The sequence below is a fragment of the Chrysochloris asiatica genome, unplaced genomic scaffold (assembly GCF_000296735.1).
Source record: "Chrysochloris asiatica unplaced genomic scaffold, ChrAsi1.0 scaffold00154, whole genome shotgun sequence".
Taxonomy (NCBI): Eukaryota; Metazoa; Chordata; class Mammalia; order Afrosoricida; family Chrysochloridae; genus Chrysochloris; species Chrysochloris asiatica.
Window position 1 is genome coordinate 3570597 of NW_006408672.1, and position 17676 is coordinate 3588272.

The window sequence follows — 17676 nt, forward strand, 5'->3', positions numbered from 1 at the left end:
ATTTTTAAACTTTTTATTTTGAATTGGATGAAGGTTTACAGACAAGATCATCAACTCTACATTCAGCAAACCATATACCTTTTTCTTCTCAATGATTGCAACCCCCTCCCTGCAATAACATCTATCCCAGTTCCTCCCTGTGGCTACCCATTCACATCTTATATTTCACAAATGATCAAGACAAAATATTTGATGTACACTTACAAAACAAAACAATACAAAATAAGATTATTTAAATGTCCAAAGGGCATTTTCCGCCAGCAAGCCTCCTGCCTGCAGGCACACAGTCCTGTCTTTGCTGTAGCAGAGTTTCTAGGTAAGAATCCCATGCTCCACTCATGCTATTCTTTCTTGATGGTCCTGGGATCGTCTGTTCCTAAAATGAAAGATGACTGACTAACTCCTTTTAGTAATACACCTTCTGCAATTACAGTTGTGACCGTTGCAAATAATCCTGCCAAAATTCACAATCGAGTCACAAAATCCAATCCCCCCCATTCCGCCCCCCTTTCACCAGATCCATCTGGGAAGAGGAAAACTATTCAGCAGGGATACTACTGTATCCCCCTCATTTTGCTACCAAGCATACTCATGGAAGCTTCTAAACCAGCCACTTTGCGACTTTGTAGTCCTCCTCCCCCATTTTTGATAGCTAATGTCTATACTTCTCATCCCTATCAACCCAGTACACTGAGAAAACAAGGTTGTTACTTGCTATGAAGAATCCTTCCATTCTGGTTGGTATTTTGAGTCACTGCATTCATAGGCAAAAGTCTAGTTCGTTAAATTGCAGCAATTTGAACTTGTTCTCAGTATCAAATGTCTTTATCTTCCTCAGTTCAAGTTCTGGTCAATTAACCATCCAAGTCAAATGGATACTAGCTGCAAGTTTGGGAGTCCTCACATACCTCCTTGCATTTCAGACCAGCTGGCCACTTCACTGTCAGCCCTAGCCTCCTAGGGCTAGGTCAGTGCTCATGGGCTCAGGAATTCATATATCTTCCTAAACTTCAGACCAACCCGCCCCTTCCTCTTCTTTCTCTCATCGCAAGGTCAATGGGTGCCAATGAAATGTGGCCAAACTCCATCCATGTCTTCATTGCTGCATTTCCCCCACTTCCACTCACAAATAGACCCAGGTGGTCACCAGTGAGCATACCGTACTACTCCTGGGTTCCCTTTGAGTTTCAGTCCTAGAAGGGGGTTTTCCCTGATAGGCTAACTCTTCTTGCTTTGATGTCTTCAAAGCAAACAGCTTACTTGATGTTCAAACAGCCAAACGGTCTGCTTTGTTTCTGCAGATCTTTCTTTCAACAAGAAACTTCTGTTCTCCCAGCAGTTCTGGGTTGGTCTGCATGTCTTTTCAAATGGGAATATTCCAACTTAGAAGGTTGTGGGTGGGGCTCAGGATTCCACCTAAGGCCCCATACTTAAAAAGCCTATTTCCCTGGGCAAATTCTATTTCCCCTTTTAGCGGATCCAATCAGTTACAGACTGAAGAAGAGCTAGTTGTTGTTGTTAGGTGCCATCAAGTTGGTACCGACCCATAACAACCTTATGCACAGCAGAACGAAACACTATATCCAATCCTGGGCCAACCTCACTACTGTTGCCACACTTGAGTCCATCGGTGCTGCCACTTGGCCAATCCATCTCGTTGAGGATCTTCCTCTTTTTCTCTGACCCTCCACCTTACCAAATATGATCACCTTCTCCAATGACTGCTCCCTCCTGACAATTGGTCCAAAGTATGAGAGACAACATGTGGCCATCTTGGCCTCCAAGGGGCACTCTGGCTGTACTTCCAAACTGGATCTATTGGTTCTTTTGACAGCTCATGGCACTTTCAAAATTCTCTTCCAACACCATAACACAAAAGCATCAATTCTTCTCTGGTCTTCCTTATTCACTGTCCAGCTTTCGCATCCATATGAAGTTATTGAAAATACCATGGCTTGGGTCAGGTGCACCTTAGTCCTCAAACTGAAATCTTTGCTCTTCAACACTTTAAAAAGGTCTTGTGCCACAGATTTGCCTAATCCACTACGTCATTTGATTTCTTGACTGCTGCTTCCGTGACTGTTGATAGTTGATCCAAGAAGAATGAAGTCCTTGACAACTTCAATCTTTTTTCCACTGATAAGAATGTTGTTTATTGGTCCAGTGGTGAGGATTTTTGTTTTCTTTACATTGAGATGTAATCCATACTGAAGGCTGTGCTCTTTGATCTTCATCAGTAAATATTTAAAGTCCTCTTCACTTTTTAGCAAGCAAGGGTATATCATCTGCATATCGCAGGTTTTAATGAGTCTTCCTCCAATCCTGAGGTCACATTTTTCTTCATAGAACCCAGCTTCTCAGATTATTTGCTCAGCATACAGGTTAAATAAATATGGTGAAAGAATACAACCCTGTTGCACACCTTTCTAAATTTTAAACCATTCAGTGTTCCCATGTTCTGTTCGAACAACTGCTTCTTGATCCAGGTACAGATAACTCATAAGCACAATTAAGTGTTCCAGAATACTCATACTTCGCAATGTTGTCCATAGCTTGTCATGATCCACACAATCGAAAGCTTTAGCATAGTCAATAAAGTACAGATAAGCATCTTCTTTATAGTCTCTGCTTTCAGCCAAGATCCATTGGACATCAGCAATGATATCCCTCATTCCATGGCCTCTTATGGATCCAGCTTGAACCTCTGGAATTTCTCTATCAATGTATGATTGTAGTTGTTACTGTATTACCTTCAGCAAAACTTTACTTGATTTACAAGCTTTCTATTATAATTCCCAATGTTAATTTCTATTGCACATAAATGTCTGTTTCACAGTAGTAAGCAGGGGAAACCATTATCCACAAGACAATCAAGCACATAAATATTTTCCTCCTCCTCCTTTAACCATTCGGGCTATGTCTTGCTCCATGTATCTACTCACAGAACACTGTTGTTTCAAGGTTGTGTATAAATCACTATTTACTGCTATCCAATTTAGCCCATGCGTACCTCCCTGAGTCTTCCCCATCTTCATTTTTCATCTGCCATCCTCCCTTTTCTTGCGTATTATCCACCCCCTCCTTATATATTGCCCTCCCTGTCACTCAAGCTAACGTGTCTACCCTCTAGCCAGAGAATTACTCTTCACTCCCTCTCATCCCTGGTAACCATCAAAGAATGTTTCTTTTAGTATGGAAACCTTTTCATAAGATTTTACAATAATGGCCTCATGTGATAATTGCCCTTTTGTGATTCACTAATTTCACTCAGCATAATGTCCCCCGTGTTCATCCATTGAGGTATTTTGCAGATCCATTGTTACTCTTCATGGTTGCATAGTATTCCATTGTGTGTATTTACCAAAGTTTGTTTATCCATTCTTCCATTGATGGGCTCTTAGACTGACTTCATCTTTTTGCTGTGGCGAATAGTGCTTCAGTGAACATTGGTGTGTGTATATCTACTTGTGTTCTGGCTCATATGTTTTGTGAATGTATACCAAGTAGATGGATTGGTGAGTCATAAGGAATTGCTATTTCCAACTTTCTGAGCAAACGCCATACCATTTTCTAGAGTGGTTGAACCATTTTGCAGTCCCAACAGTAGTGTAGGAGGTTCCCAGTCTCTCCATACCTTCACCAGCATTTGTTTTCTGTTTTTTTGAACTTTGCTGTTAATGCTGGTGGGAGATGATATCTCATTGTTGTTTTCATTTGCATCTTTCTAATGGCTAATGATGGTGAACATTTTGTCATATGTTTGTTGGCTACCTGAATGCCTTCCTTGGTGAACTATCTGTTTATGTCCTATGACCATTTTTTAATTGGGTCTACTATTCAGATTTAAGCACCAACCACTAAAGCTACTGATGATGAAACTGAAGAATTCTACCAACAACTTCAGTTAAAATACAGTTTGAATTTTGAGCACATGGTTTACCTTTGGGTCCATTCAGGCAAGAAAAGTCAGTAGCCATCAGAAGACTCCCCCTCCTCCACCCTTAGGACTGGAAGATAAAGGGAGCCTGCAAGTTGACAGTGTGGTACACACAATTGTGGTGACCACCTGGCTTCACTCAATGAATGAAAGTGGGAGAGATGCAGCAATGAACAGAAGGGCTGAGCTTGAACTTGTTCCATTGACATGTCCACAGAAGCTAGAAATCAGAGAGAAACGGCTGGCTGACCTGAAGTGCCGAGCTGTGTGGACTACTGAGCCAGTCAGTGTGTGGTGCTGGTTGACCCAGCACACAGGAATGAGGACTGAACAAGAAGGAGGCAGTTCTTCTGAAGAACAGGGAGGTATGTGGGCTCCCAAGCGTGTATATAGATGGTACTCATTGACCTGGCTCAAAGGAGCTGACTAGAACCTGACAGAATGAACAGAAAAATGTTTGACACCATCAATTGCTGCAATTTGATGGCTTGCTCTGGACTAAACTTTGCTTTGGATCTAGGTGCTCAGAGTTCCAACTGATAGAAAAATTCTTCAGATCAAAGAACATGCTTGTTTCCTCAGCGTATTGGTTTCATTGTTGATACCGTTAAGTGCTGTTGAGGTGGTTCAGACTCATCGCAAATGTTGTATAGGGTTTCCCGAGGAGCGGCTGATGAGTTCGAACCACCAACCTTTCGGTTCAAACCAGCCTTATCCTACAGCACCACACCAGGACTCCATTGGTTTGACAGGGATGGGCATCGGACAGACATTCAACATCGGATGTCTTAAAATAGCATATCAAGGCATGAAGTGACTGGTGTATACAATGTTTGTGGGTGTGCTTAGTCTCAAAATGAGGGGGACAAGGGAGGATCCTCACTGAAATGATTCTTCTTTTCCTGATGGGTCTGGGGAAGAGAGGTATGATTCAGTTGTGAATAATGATTGGTAACAGGGTTCATTTTGTTGTAAAGATGATCACTGTAGAAGCTGTAATTGTGAAAGAGAGGACTAAGGGGAGGCACTGCTATACTGGGGGGAATACAGTGGTCAAATAATGGAAAGCTGCTCTAAGGTTTTGCTCTGCTGATTCCTCATAAGACTCAGAGCAAGGAGAAATCTTCTCTCAGGTACATTTTATCAGAGGCCAGAAGCATGAATGAAACAAACTTTGGAGAACCAGGCGTGACCAGATTGACACCTGCGCAGACACAAATGGCTGGTATCTGCATAACCTCACCCTTAGGACTCTTGGAAGGCCTAAATAGGTGAGGTTACTGAAGGACTGCTTGCTACTGGCAGTTTTGTCCTACTTGAAGGACTAATTGATAATGTCTGTTTTGGACTCGTGAAAAGATGGGGAAAGGGATGTTAATCCTTCAAGTATGAAAGGGCCAGTGGTTAGAAGAGCCAAGGCTTGCCTTGCCATGCAGTGAATACCTTAATATACCTCCAGGTATAGTCTTTGTTAACTCCCACCAATTGACTGGGTGAGACTATGCAAATAAAGTGCATATGGCCCACCAAGGGAATTGGATAGCTTGCTAATTATGTAAAGAAGGTGTGTTGCACCCTTGTGGGAGTGTTGTTGCTGTTAGGTGATGTCAAGTCAGTTCCAACTCATAGTAACCCTATCACAACAGAACGAAACACCGCCCAGCCCTGCACCAACCTCACAACCGCCCAGCCCTGCACCAACCTCACAACCGCCCAGCCCTGCACCAACCTCACAATTGTTGTTGCTCCCACTGCCACTGCCAGCGTGCCAGTCCATCTTGTTGGGGTCTTCCTCTTTTTTGCTGACCCTCTACTTTACCAAGCATGATGTTACCTGGTCCCTCCTGGTAACATCCCCAAGTCTGAGAGACAAGTCTTGTTATCCTGTCTTGTCAGAAGCACTCTGGCTGTACTTCTTCCAACACAGATTTGTTCTTCTGGCAGTTCAAGGTACTTTGAATAGTCTTCTCCAACATCATAACTCAAAGGCATCAATTCTTCTTTGGCCTTCCTTATTCATTGTCCAGCTTTCATATGCATATGAGGCTATTGAAAATGCCATGGCTTTAGTCCTCAAGCTGACATCTTTACTCTTGAACACTTTAAAGAGGTCTTGTGCAGCAGAGTTGTCTAATGCAAAACATCGTTTGATTGCTTGACTGCTGCTTATTCAATATTCTGGTGCTATCTGATAGTGTTCTACTGCTATTCATAAGGTTTTCAGTGATTAAATATTCAGAGGAGTCCTGGTATGGTGCTGCAGGTAATGCGCTGGACTTTAAGGTCAGTCTGAATCGTCAGGTTGGCAGTTCAAACCCACCAGCCACTCCTTGTAAACCTTATACAGGGTCGCTGTGGGTTGGAACTCAACGGCCCGTAACAACAACAACAAATATTCAGAAGTAGTCCGTCTGTCCTTACTCTGGAAGCTGAGCTGAAATCTGTCCACTCTGGGTGACCCTGCTGGTACTTAAAATACCAGTTGCATAGTTTCCAGCATCACAGCAACATGGCAGTCACCACAGTGTGACAAACTGACTGACAGTGGTATGGGAGTGGAACTGGGAATCTGCACATAACGCGCATGGAACTCTAATGAGAGGAGTGGTCAGGTTTGTCATTCAGCTAAGCTTACAATGAACCATCTCAGGTGGAAAGCCGACCTCACAACCACCAAGAAAGAAGAGCTAGGAGTGAGCCTATCTGTGAGCTGAGATTCTGCAGGACTGAGGAGACAGAGAAAGAGCTACAACAGCAGAGACAACAAGAATGGTAAAGAGCAGAGACGGAGAAATGGAGGCGATGACATGGTGGGCTTCCTGGCTCACACACTTTGCCACGTGCCTGGAGGTATCCCATTCCACCAGAGCTCCCCCAGACACGTCGCACAGTTTTGGCTTGCCAACCCATGGAGTGAGGGAGCTGAGTGCCTCTGGGCAGGAGGTTTGCTGGCAGAGTAGAGCACTTATTACTGGAGCTGAAGAGATTTGTAACATTTCCTGGAGCAGGGCAGAGGCCAAGGGGCCCCAGGACCAAAAGGCCAGAGAAAGGCATACATGTGCACACGGCTGGGAAGGACCACATCCTGAGCATTCCTGATCCTGAATTGTAACCTGTTACTTCCCCTAATAAACCCCGTAATCATGAGTATTGTCTGAGTTCTGATTGGCCATTACAATGAATTACTAAACCCAGCAGAGAAGAGGAGAGATCTGTGGGAGGGAAGGTTGTTGTCAGAATTGGTAAAAGGTTGGAGGGTGGAGTCATGTCTGACCTCTCTCTCAAAGGATTCAGCATTGGGCTAATGGTGATTCTCTCTCCCCTTTGTAAAGCTGGAGGAGGTCAGACACATCTGCCATTTTTATAGGTAAATATTATAGGTAACCAAATATTTGCCAGTTCAACAGGCTTTGACTTAAACAGTTCAGTGGCTTTATGTATCTCCATTTTGTTGTACAACCACCAGCATTCACTGTTCCCAACCACAGTTTGGAGTTCCTTCTTAAGAACTTGCTGCCCATCGCAAAATGTCCTTGACTTTGAGCCATGTTGAAGGTTGGAGAGCATTCCTGCTTGGGAATGCACAGGGTCTCAGCCTCCTGGAGGTACCCCAGCAACTTAGCCAATATGCCTTCCCCCAGCCCCTCAGCAACACACAACACACACAGCCTGCTGTGCTTCCTTCACGTGGTGACCAGCTGGCGCTCCTGCTGTGCCCAGCAAACAAGATCTGGAAAGGCTACATGGAACATCCACATACAGCTGTAGGTTGGCATGCTATGGCGTGAGAGGCATCGTCTAACTTGTATGGTTGTTCTCTTTCTTATTTAAGTAGACTTTTGCAGCAGAGAGAAGTTGAGGAAAATAAAATATTTTCTACTGTGTTTATAGGTAGAGTGGGTGGGGAGGACGAACAACGCTCTGGTTATTTATTCTTGGCATTATGAGGACAAATTGGAAATCCCATTTCTTGTCTGCCTGTTTCTCTCTAGTTCACTCACTATTCCATAGGGAAGTTATCCAATTCTGTTCCCTGCTTACAAAAACGTGTGGTTGGCAAATCTGAATTTTCATTTGGACTTCATATCATCTGCTTCTCATTCTTCTGGGGAAAGGAGCAGGAGGAGGGGAAGGTGGAATTGCCATTGAAGTATTCAGTATGAAAACGGGTTTTTTTGCTTTTTGTTTTGTTTTTAAGGTGCTGTATGAGTATGATTATTTATTTTGGTAGTCCCTGGGTGGTTCAAAATGGTTAATGTGCATAGCTGCTAGCCCAAAGTTGGAGGTTTAAGTCTACCAAGAGATGTCTGGCAATCTGCCCTATGATGCACAGTTCTACTCTGACACACATGGGGTCACCATGAGTTGTAACAATTTGACAATATTTATTTTACAAACAGCATCTGATGGCTACCATGAAAAGATGAGAAAATCTTAGTCATGGAGACTTCTTAATCCTGAGGTCCTTCCAATAAAGCATTTTATTTAAAACAAAACAAAAACAAATTATAACCATCACATTATTTGGAGTGAGAATACATGTACAGTCTCTCCACTACATTCCACCATAAGAGAACATCCCCGTCATGTGGTCTGCAGGGCACCAGCTAACGTTCCTTGCACCTCAGAAGACTTTGGGAGAAATTGTCTTTAGTAATCGTTTGGATGGACGCTCATAACGAACTCCTTGTTTTCTTGTGTCGCAACAGGCGTCGGAGATGGCAGAGGATGGAAGTGAAGAGATCATGTTCATTTGTAAGTCCCAGAATGCAGCCCACGTGTGCTGGCTCTCAGCCGAGCTACGTCCACATTTTGTTTATCTAATACAGAAAAGCTGTGGCTTCTTAATTAAAATGACTTCCACTTGCTTCAGAAAATACGCTTCCTTGCATGAGAAATAAACCGTGGGGGTGTGATAGTGATGAGATCATCTTTCTGAGAACTCCCGGGCTAAGGGTACTTTTCAGGGAGTTGTCATTGATTCAGAAAAGTAACCCAAGGGCTTGAGGGGAGGGCAGTGAGTTCAGTTTATGGTTCACACTGATGAATGCCCACCTCTCCCCTTTCCTGGGAGTCTTGTTCTTCGTTGCCACAGATGTGCCCTAGTCCTTGAGCTGGCTTTTCTCCTTGGGGACAATGCCCTGTTTATCTGTGGGAGCTGTGATGGGGAAGCCCTCGGGGCATGCGTCCTTTCTACTCGACCAGCTGAGCCCTCTGTTGTCTTGGTGTGTGCTTGTGTCACAGCCATTGATGACCTCCCTATATGTGACTTGTGATGTTCTTGATTGTGTCTCCCCCCTCCCCCATCCCGCGACACTCCAATATCTGCTTGCAGGGTGCGAAGACTGCAGCCAGTACCATGACTCCGAGTGTCCCGAGTTGGGCCCAGTGGTCATGGTCAAGGACTCCTTTGTCTTAAGCCGGGCAAGGTGAGTGGTGGCTGTGAGCAGTGAGCAGTGTGTGGGCCCCTCCTGACTGCAAGTTGGGGTTTTCTGTCTGTCAGCGGTGGTGAAATATCTGTGGAAAGACCAGACCCAGCTGAAGCACAAGAGTGCAAAACCACTGTCTTCAGCTTCCAGAGGGCACTAACGGTTCTATTGCTCTGGAGCGTCTGCCATCGTACAGCGCATGGGTATAGTTCATTTGTGCACTGAGCGATGATGGCCCAGGCTGTCAGTACACTCTGCTCCCATAAAGATTTATAGCCTCGGAAAACCTGTACCGGGGCCGCTAGGAGTCAGAACTGACTCCATGGCACACAGCCACCATCTGTGGTGCTGTAGGATAAGAACTGGACTACTGACCACAATCAGTGGTTCAAACCCACCAGCTGCCCCTTGGAAACCCCTTATAGGGTCTCTATGAGTCAGAACTGACTCAATAGCACTCAACAGAAACAAAAATCTAATACTACCCAGGGAAGCACACACTGCTTCGACCATCTGACCAAGGCATGCCAGTGGGCAGAGTGGGCAGGAGTGGGGACTAGGTCTGAGTGGAGGGCGCATTGCTGTTTCTGAGAAAATACCCACAGCGGCAATGATGGACACTCGGGCTGGTTTCTATGGTGACCCTGCCATTCCATGCTCACTGTGCCTCAGGGAGGTGAGCACACCTGGTGATGTAGAGCAGGAGCTCTCAGGTCACAGCCCAGACCTGCCACTTAGTTGCTGTTTGATCTTGGGACCCCTTGTGAGGCTGTTGTGACCATTGTATGTGATTATTGTTAATTGCTGAGGGGTAGACTATGACTCAGGACCACCCCATGCAAAGCAGCACTTGCTGCTCCATAGGGTTTTTAAAGCTCTGGAAGTAGATTGCTAATCCTGTTTTCCAAGGGAACGCTGGGTAAGTTTGAACCTTCAGCTAATAATTGAGCACATATAAATACTTGATCCACCCAACCACCTATTATATGTGATGCTGTTGTTGTTATTAAGTACTATCAAGTTGGTTCAGACTCTAGCGATCCTGTATAGGGCTTCTGAGGGGCCACTGATGGGTTTGTACTGCCAGCCTTGCAGTTAGCAGTCCAGTGCTTACAGTGCCACACCAGGATTCGATAGTGCTCGGCATATGTGATAGTGCTTGACATATGTTGTTGTTGTTGTTGTTAGGTGCCATCAAGTCAGTACTGACTCATAGCAACCCTATGCACAACAGAACAAAACACTGCCTGGTCCTGGGCCAACTTCACAATTGTTGCCACGCTTGAGCCCATTGATGCTACCACTTTGTCAATCCATCTTGCTGGGGGTCTTTACCTTCCACCTTACCAAACATATCCTTCTCCAGCGACTGGTCCCTCCTGACAATATGTCCGAAGTATGACCCAGGGTCTCCAGAATCTTTGAGTAGTGTCTAGTTTACAAATTTGGCTGCTAATCTCATGGTCAGCAGTTCAAAACTACCAGCTGTTCTGTGGGAGAAAGATGAGCCTTTCTGCTCCCATAAAGATTTATAGCCTCGGAAACCCTGTACAGGGTCCCTGTGAGTCGGAACCGACTCCCCGGCACGTAACAACAACATATGTCAAGCACAGCACTCATCTATGCTTGACATATAGACGATACTAAAAGATTCTGGAGACCCTGGGTAGTGCAAACAGTTAAACTTGACTGCTAACCCTAAAGGTTAGGGGTTCAAATCCATGCAGACTTCACTGCCACCGAGTCCATTCTGACTCTTAGTGACCCATACAGGACACAGTAGCACTGCTCCCTAGGATTTATGAGGCTGTAAATCTTTACAGGAGCAAACACTCTCATCTTTCTCCATAGGTGTGATTGGTGGATCCAAACTGCTGACTTTGCAGTTAGCAGCCCAATACCACCAGGGCTTCTTAAATCCACCCTGAAAGAAAGATCTGGCCATCTGCTTTCAAAAGATCAGCCAGTGAAAGCCCTGTGACACATATCTCTGGTTGGCTGGTTTTTGACAAGCGAGCTAAGTGCATTTCATGGGGAAAGAAGAGTCTCTTCAGTAAATGGTGCTGGGAAAATTAGATCTCCACATGCACAAAAATGAAACCGGATCCTGCCTCACAGCATACACCACAACAAATTCAAAATGGTTTAAGGACCTAAATGTGCAAACGAAAACCATAAAATTCTTAGATGAACAGGGGCAGTCATTAATAGGCCTATCTTTTTTTTTTTTTTAGATGTTTATTGTGAATTATGTGATAGTTTACATGGGAGAACATTAGCTTTACATTCATCCTATCGTGTATCGTTTCCTTGCCATGATTACAATCCCCTCCATGCATCATCAACCAACCAAAGGGTAAACACTACAAGCCTGCCCCCCAGTCGTCAGCACACAGCCCCTCTCCCTTTCTGGGTCTAGAGTCCCCACCCGCTCCATCTCTCCGCGTCATCGTCTCTGATCAGGCCTATCTTTTAATACTGCATTATTTACTAGAATAATAAAAGCATAAACAACAAAAGACAAAATCAATAAATGGTGACTCTGTAGGCTAAGCACTGGACTGCGAACCATAGTCTGTGCTTTGAGTCTACCAGTTCTGTGGGAGAAAGATGAGATTTTCTGCTCCTGCAAAGGTTTATAGCCTCAAAACCCTGTGAGTTAGAACTGACTTGATGGCACTTAACAATAACAACAATGTAGAATTAAAAAACAAAACAAAAAACACCCCAATTTAAATAAAAACTTAAGAACTGTTATTAAAAGACTACAAAACAAGTGAAAAGACAAGCTACCAACTGGGAGAATACGAAATCATACATCCAACAAGAATCTAATAATTAGAATATGTCTAAAACTTCAGCAACTTAACAACAAAAAGACAAATAACCTAACCATAAAATGGGCAAAGGTCTTGAACAGACATTTCACCAAATGATTGCCAAACACATGAGAAAATGCTCAGCACTGGAGGGATGCAAATTAAAACCACAATGAGAGACCATCACTCTCTAGGGTGGCTAGGATGAATACAACAACAACAGAAATCAATAAATGTTGGTGAGGATGTGGGAAAGCTGGAGGTCTTATCCATTCCTTATGCGAATGCCAAATGGTACAGCCACTGTGGAAAACGGTGTGGCAGTTCCTCAAAACACTGAAACTAGAATACCGTAACTCAGCAACATCACTCCCAGGAGTGTACCCAAAAGACTTGGAAGCAGAGACTCTGAAAGCCCTATTCACAACAACCAAAAGGTGGAAACCACCTAAATGTTCATCGACAGATGAATAGATAAACAGAATGTGGTGGATGTGTACAATGAAATACTACTCAGTCAACAGGAGAAATGGACCCTTGATACATATGACAGTGTGAATGCTGAGTGAAATCAGTCAGACACGGAAGTGCAAAATATATGACCTCACTTCTGTAAAAAGACAAGACAGGGTTGGGAGGAAAGGAAGGTTCATGATGATGAAAATAATAGCACTGATTAAGTGTAGGGCTGCACAGCTAATTATCTGATTGCTGTCAATAACTCACATAATCACAAAAAGTTGAATTGGTAAAGGTGTGAGTATTTACAACAATGACACACACACATACACACAGGAAGTAGCTGCTGAGGGTGCTTTTGGTTGGTTTCTAGGTTTGGAGGTTTTAGGATCATGGTTTCATGGGCCATCCCAGTTCACTGGTCTAATCATTCCTGTCATGTTTGGGGTGGTGCTTAGTACATGGGATCTGAAAAACTTACAGGCACCACTCAACGCACAACACTTAGTTCCTGAATACATTCAACAACAGAGGAGGAAAGAGGTATTGTAGGAGGATGTGGAATGTGTGGCTCATTGCCTCCTGGATGTGCCCAGCTTCCATTGTGTTTTGATCAGAGATTCCTTAGAAGGATCCTGATCAAATGCGGGAAAATACAGAACAGAATTTCAAATTGTTATGAACTCTAGACTTTCTGGAGCCATGGAGGTTGGAAACTGCAACTGCTGTCCTGAGATAAACTTCAAAACTTAGGCCAAAAATATCCCCCTGAAGTCTTCTTAAAACCAAACTAGTAAGCAGGTCTCCTTTTAGCATTATGCTCTTTTAAGAATTATATGGGATCAAATTGACAAGAGCAACTCAAAAGATGGGCAGTGGATTTATGCTAACGAGGGAGAAACAACTCAGAAAAGGAGGATAGAAATGGTTTCCCAGCCCGAAGACTGTACTCAGTATCACTAAGTTATATAAGCAGAAACTATTAAATGGGTATATGTTTTGCTGTGCATGTTCTCAGTAACAACAAAATAAATAAAATTTAAAGTAAAAGAAAAGAACCCTACAGAACAGTTCTACTCTGCCATACATGTTGGAATTGATTCATTAACAACTGACTTTAGACAGATTACAATCTTATTGGTACAATTTCCAGAAGCCTCTAGACTGGTTTTCTTGGCTCCTTATTACTATTTTGTTCTCTCATTGTGATTTATCTTACTCAGAACCTTGAGATTGATATTTTTGTCTAAAGTTGAGAGGTCTGATCAACTGTCCCCTTCCAAAGTCTCCAGGTGTTTACTGTTACCACTGAACTTTACTTAACCCATTGGCCCACCAGTGGGTTCCTCTGTGATTTGGGTCTCTCTCTGCTGACCCCATTGATGGAACCTTTGTTCACCAACCAACCCAGTGCTTCTGCTGAGGCCTTCTGCCCATTAGCTTCTCTCCTCTGGCTTCCAGTGATGAACATTCCAGAGTTTAGTTTAAAAGGCCATGCATGTCCTCAATGGAAGTAACTGTCGGCATGGATCAACCAGATGGAAGATGGTTGCCAACTCTAGGCCTGCCTGTGGCACTTTTGTGTTTTCTTTATGTTTCTTTTTTTTTTTTTTTTTCATGGTGTCTTATCATCGAGGGCCCTGCCATCCTGCTTCATTAGACTGGGCACCTTTGAGAACAAGAACTGTGTCTGATTTGCTTCAGGTGAAGCATTGTTAACCTAGAATAGATACGCTGCAATGGTGAATTGGGCAGTGAGCATGAAGGCATCCAATAGTAAATGGCCCCTCTGTCATCTGTGCTCTGAGCAAATTCTTCTGTAGCAAAGGCCACAGGAGGTCCCAGTGGCACTGTCAGCAGAAGGCTCCACTATACAGGCCTGCTGTTATACTTACTGCTTTTGTGGGTTTTTTGGTTGCTGTTGAGTCACCCCTGACTCACGGCAACCCCAAAATGCTGCCAGCTTCCGTGCCATCCCCAGGGTGGGTGGCAGATCCAACCATTGTGATCCATAGGGTTTTTGCTGACTGATTTTTTTAGAAGTAAATTGCCAGGCATTTCTTCCTAATCCTCCTTAGTCCAGAAACCCTGCTGAATCTGTTCAGCATCATAGCAGCATGTAACCCTCCACTGACAGACAGGTGGTCACTGTGTTGGGATCAAACCCAACTCTCATGCATCCTTGTTGTTAAGTGCAGTAGTAAGCTCTGACCCATAGCAATCCTGTATAGGGTTCCCAAAGAGCAGCTGGTGGGTTTGAGCCAGCAGTCTTGCAATTAGCAGTCCAGTGCTGATCCTGTCTCATGCATAGAAGGTGAGAATTTACCATGGCACTACCACTTTGTAGGAAAGCTTTGATCCCTTTAGAGTTTCATTTCAAAAAGACTAGCTGTGGCCACTGAGTGCAAGCTGTGAGGTGATCTTCTTGGGTCTGCCCCTAAGATGCCAGGGGTCACCCTCAGCACCATCACACAAAACCACAAGCCTCTCATTTATTTCCATGCTAGGTCATCCCTTCCTTCCAACCTGGAGATTAGACGGCTGGAAGATGGAACCGAGGGAGTGTTTGCTGTAACACAGCTGGTCAAGCGAACCCAGTTTGGTCCGTTTGAGTCTCGGAGAGTTGCCAAATGGGAGAAAGAATCTGCGTTTCCACTGAAGGTAAAGACTGGTGCCAACCAGAATGAAAGAACCGCTAGTGGGCTTTGTTTAGCTTTATTGTAGTAAAAATAGACACAACTAAACATTCTCCAAATCAACAATTTCTACACGTACATTTCAGTGACGTTGATTACATTCTTTACAACCATGCTCGCCCTGCTCTTCCAAAGCATCCCACCACCATTAACGTACACTCAATATCCCCTGAGCAAAGGTTCCCCTGATTTCTCTCCTGCATGAGTGGAGAAGGGTAACTACTGCATTTCAATGAAGGTTTTAGACACATCCCTAAATGTTGTAAATTTGTTTAATTTTCAAGAAAATGCTTCTCTTCTTATTTTTGAGTTTCATTTTGATGCCACAAAGAGAATCAAAGTTAACTTGGTGTTTTGTTGTTTTCAAAAAAGTAAAGAGATTGCAAAATGGTAAAAAGAGATTGTATTTGAACCATGTGCAAGACAGTGTTTTCCGTTCTCTTAGCAGGTGGGATACTACCAGCTGCCTGTGGTGCTGGTGTGTTAACCTTCTGGGGAGGCACATCAACACAGTGATTTTCACATCCCTTGCAGAATGTGTGGTGCTTTTTCACACTCTCTAAAACAAAGTGCTTTGCTTAGGCAGCGATGATACACCAAGTGACAGTACAAAGTTTGGTAACTCTAAAATGCACACGAGAGTGAGAAAAGACAGAATACTCTCTGCTTTCACTACCAACAAAAATAAAATGGGTTGTAAATTGCAGTGGGGCTTTAGAGTAGCTTAAAACAAGACTGGAAGCTTCGTGATAACAGGAGTCACCGTGTTTGTTTATTGCTCTTCCCTCTTCAATCCCAGCTCCTGGGGACTTCAGTAGAACTGTGCTGTATAGAGTTTTAATGGCTGTGATCTTTTGGAAGTGGATTGCCTGGCCTTTCTTCTGAGTGCCTGTGGGTGGATTCAAACTACCAGCCTTTCAGTTAGTAGCTGAGTGCTTAACCATTTGTGCCACCAGAGTCTTCTGTCCCTCTCCCCTCTTGGATTAGTACCTGGTACAGAGCAAGTCTTCAAACACATCTGTCAAATAAACAAGTGAGAGGGACTGTTTGTCACCACAAGTTCCTGGGGGGAGGTGGACTTGTCTTAGAGATCCTTAAAAGGGATCTGCTTGTTTCAGGATAGGCAGATGGAATAGATGACTTCAGGTTTTTGGCAGTCCTTTGAAAATTTAGTTTACAAGGCACATTTCAGCAAAGAGGGAAAAGTAAAGACACTTGCTTTCTTTTTAAGGAAGGAGAAGGGAGGAGAGGAAGGGGAAAAAGTACTCTGTGTCCATTTTGTTCCTTTTCCTGGTACTTGATTTTAAAGGTCAGCTCCTGGTATTGAGTTCTTTTGCTTACTTCCCTGGGTGCTACGCCACTTCTGCATGGCTGAGGCAACTTGATGCCCTCAGAGGGTATCACCCCAGTCAGGTGCTAAGGCCAGCAAGGGGACACCCTCCACACTGACTCGGGGGTCAGAAGGCAGCCCTTAAAAGGAGAAATTCCAAGAGACGGAAGAAAATGTTTTTCTAGAGTTAGGAAGCAATGAGTACATTGGAAAATAGGGGACAAAGCCTATCATTGCCATGAAGTTAATCTGACTTTCAAAATATTCAAGTGTTTCTTTCTACTCACACACTCACGTGTGTGTGCATCTGCCTGAATCCATAAAGCAACAGTTCTGTTTTATAGGTGAGGAAGCAGCTTAAGACAGAGGGACTTTGCCAAATCATCTGGCATTCTTGTAACAGAGATAGGATAGAACTCAGATGTGTCCAGTAACCACATGGACCATTGATGTTTTGCTGTGTCTACTGCTTCCTTTTACCTATGACCAGACTGGACTCTGGAAGCCAGGTGGTCTCCCAGTGTAAACCCTGCCCAGCCCCCAAACAGCAGCCTCACGTGGACCCTGGATTCCCCAATACCCGCTCCTACACACGCTGACCCCGAGACACAGGCTGTTCAGTAATCAGTCCCTCCCTGGGGGGCGGGGTGCTGTGCTCATCCCTCAGGTATTCCAGAAGGATGGGCACCCTGTCTGCTTTGACACCTCCAATGAGGATGACTGCAACTGGATGATGTTGGTGCGGCCAGCAGTGGGGCATGAGCACCAGAACCTGACGGCGTACCAGCAGGACAGCGACGTGTACTTCACCACTTCCCGGGACATCCCGCCCGGCACTGAGCTGCGTGTCTGGTATGCTGCCTTCTATGCCAAGAAGATGGACAAGCCCATGCTGAAGCAGGCCTCCACGGGCACCCATGGTATGTTTTGTTGTCTGTGTACAGCCAGCCTTCCCTCATGGACAGGGAGACTGAGCTGTGCTGGGAGAGAGAAGAGGGTTGGGACG

General features: G+C 44.4%; 1 protein-coding gene across 1 annotated transcript in view; it reads left to right on the top strand.

The window, feature by feature from the left end:
- The window catches only part of PRDM15 (PR domain containing 15), a 113714-nt gene that overhangs the window by 30375 nt on the left and 65663 nt on the right, over window positions 1-17676 (top strand). The window contains exons 2-5 of the mRNA XM_006870833.1: window positions 8647-8692; window positions 9273-9366; window positions 15152-15305; window positions 17338-17590. Coding sequence (XP_006870895.1) covers window positions 8656-8692; window positions 9273-9366; window positions 15152-15305; window positions 17338-17590 — 538 coding nt within the window. The 5' untranslated portion in view covers window positions 8647-8655. The remainder of the gene's footprint in view (window positions 1-8646; window positions 8693-9272; window positions 9367-15151; window positions 15306-17337; window positions 17591-17676) is intronic.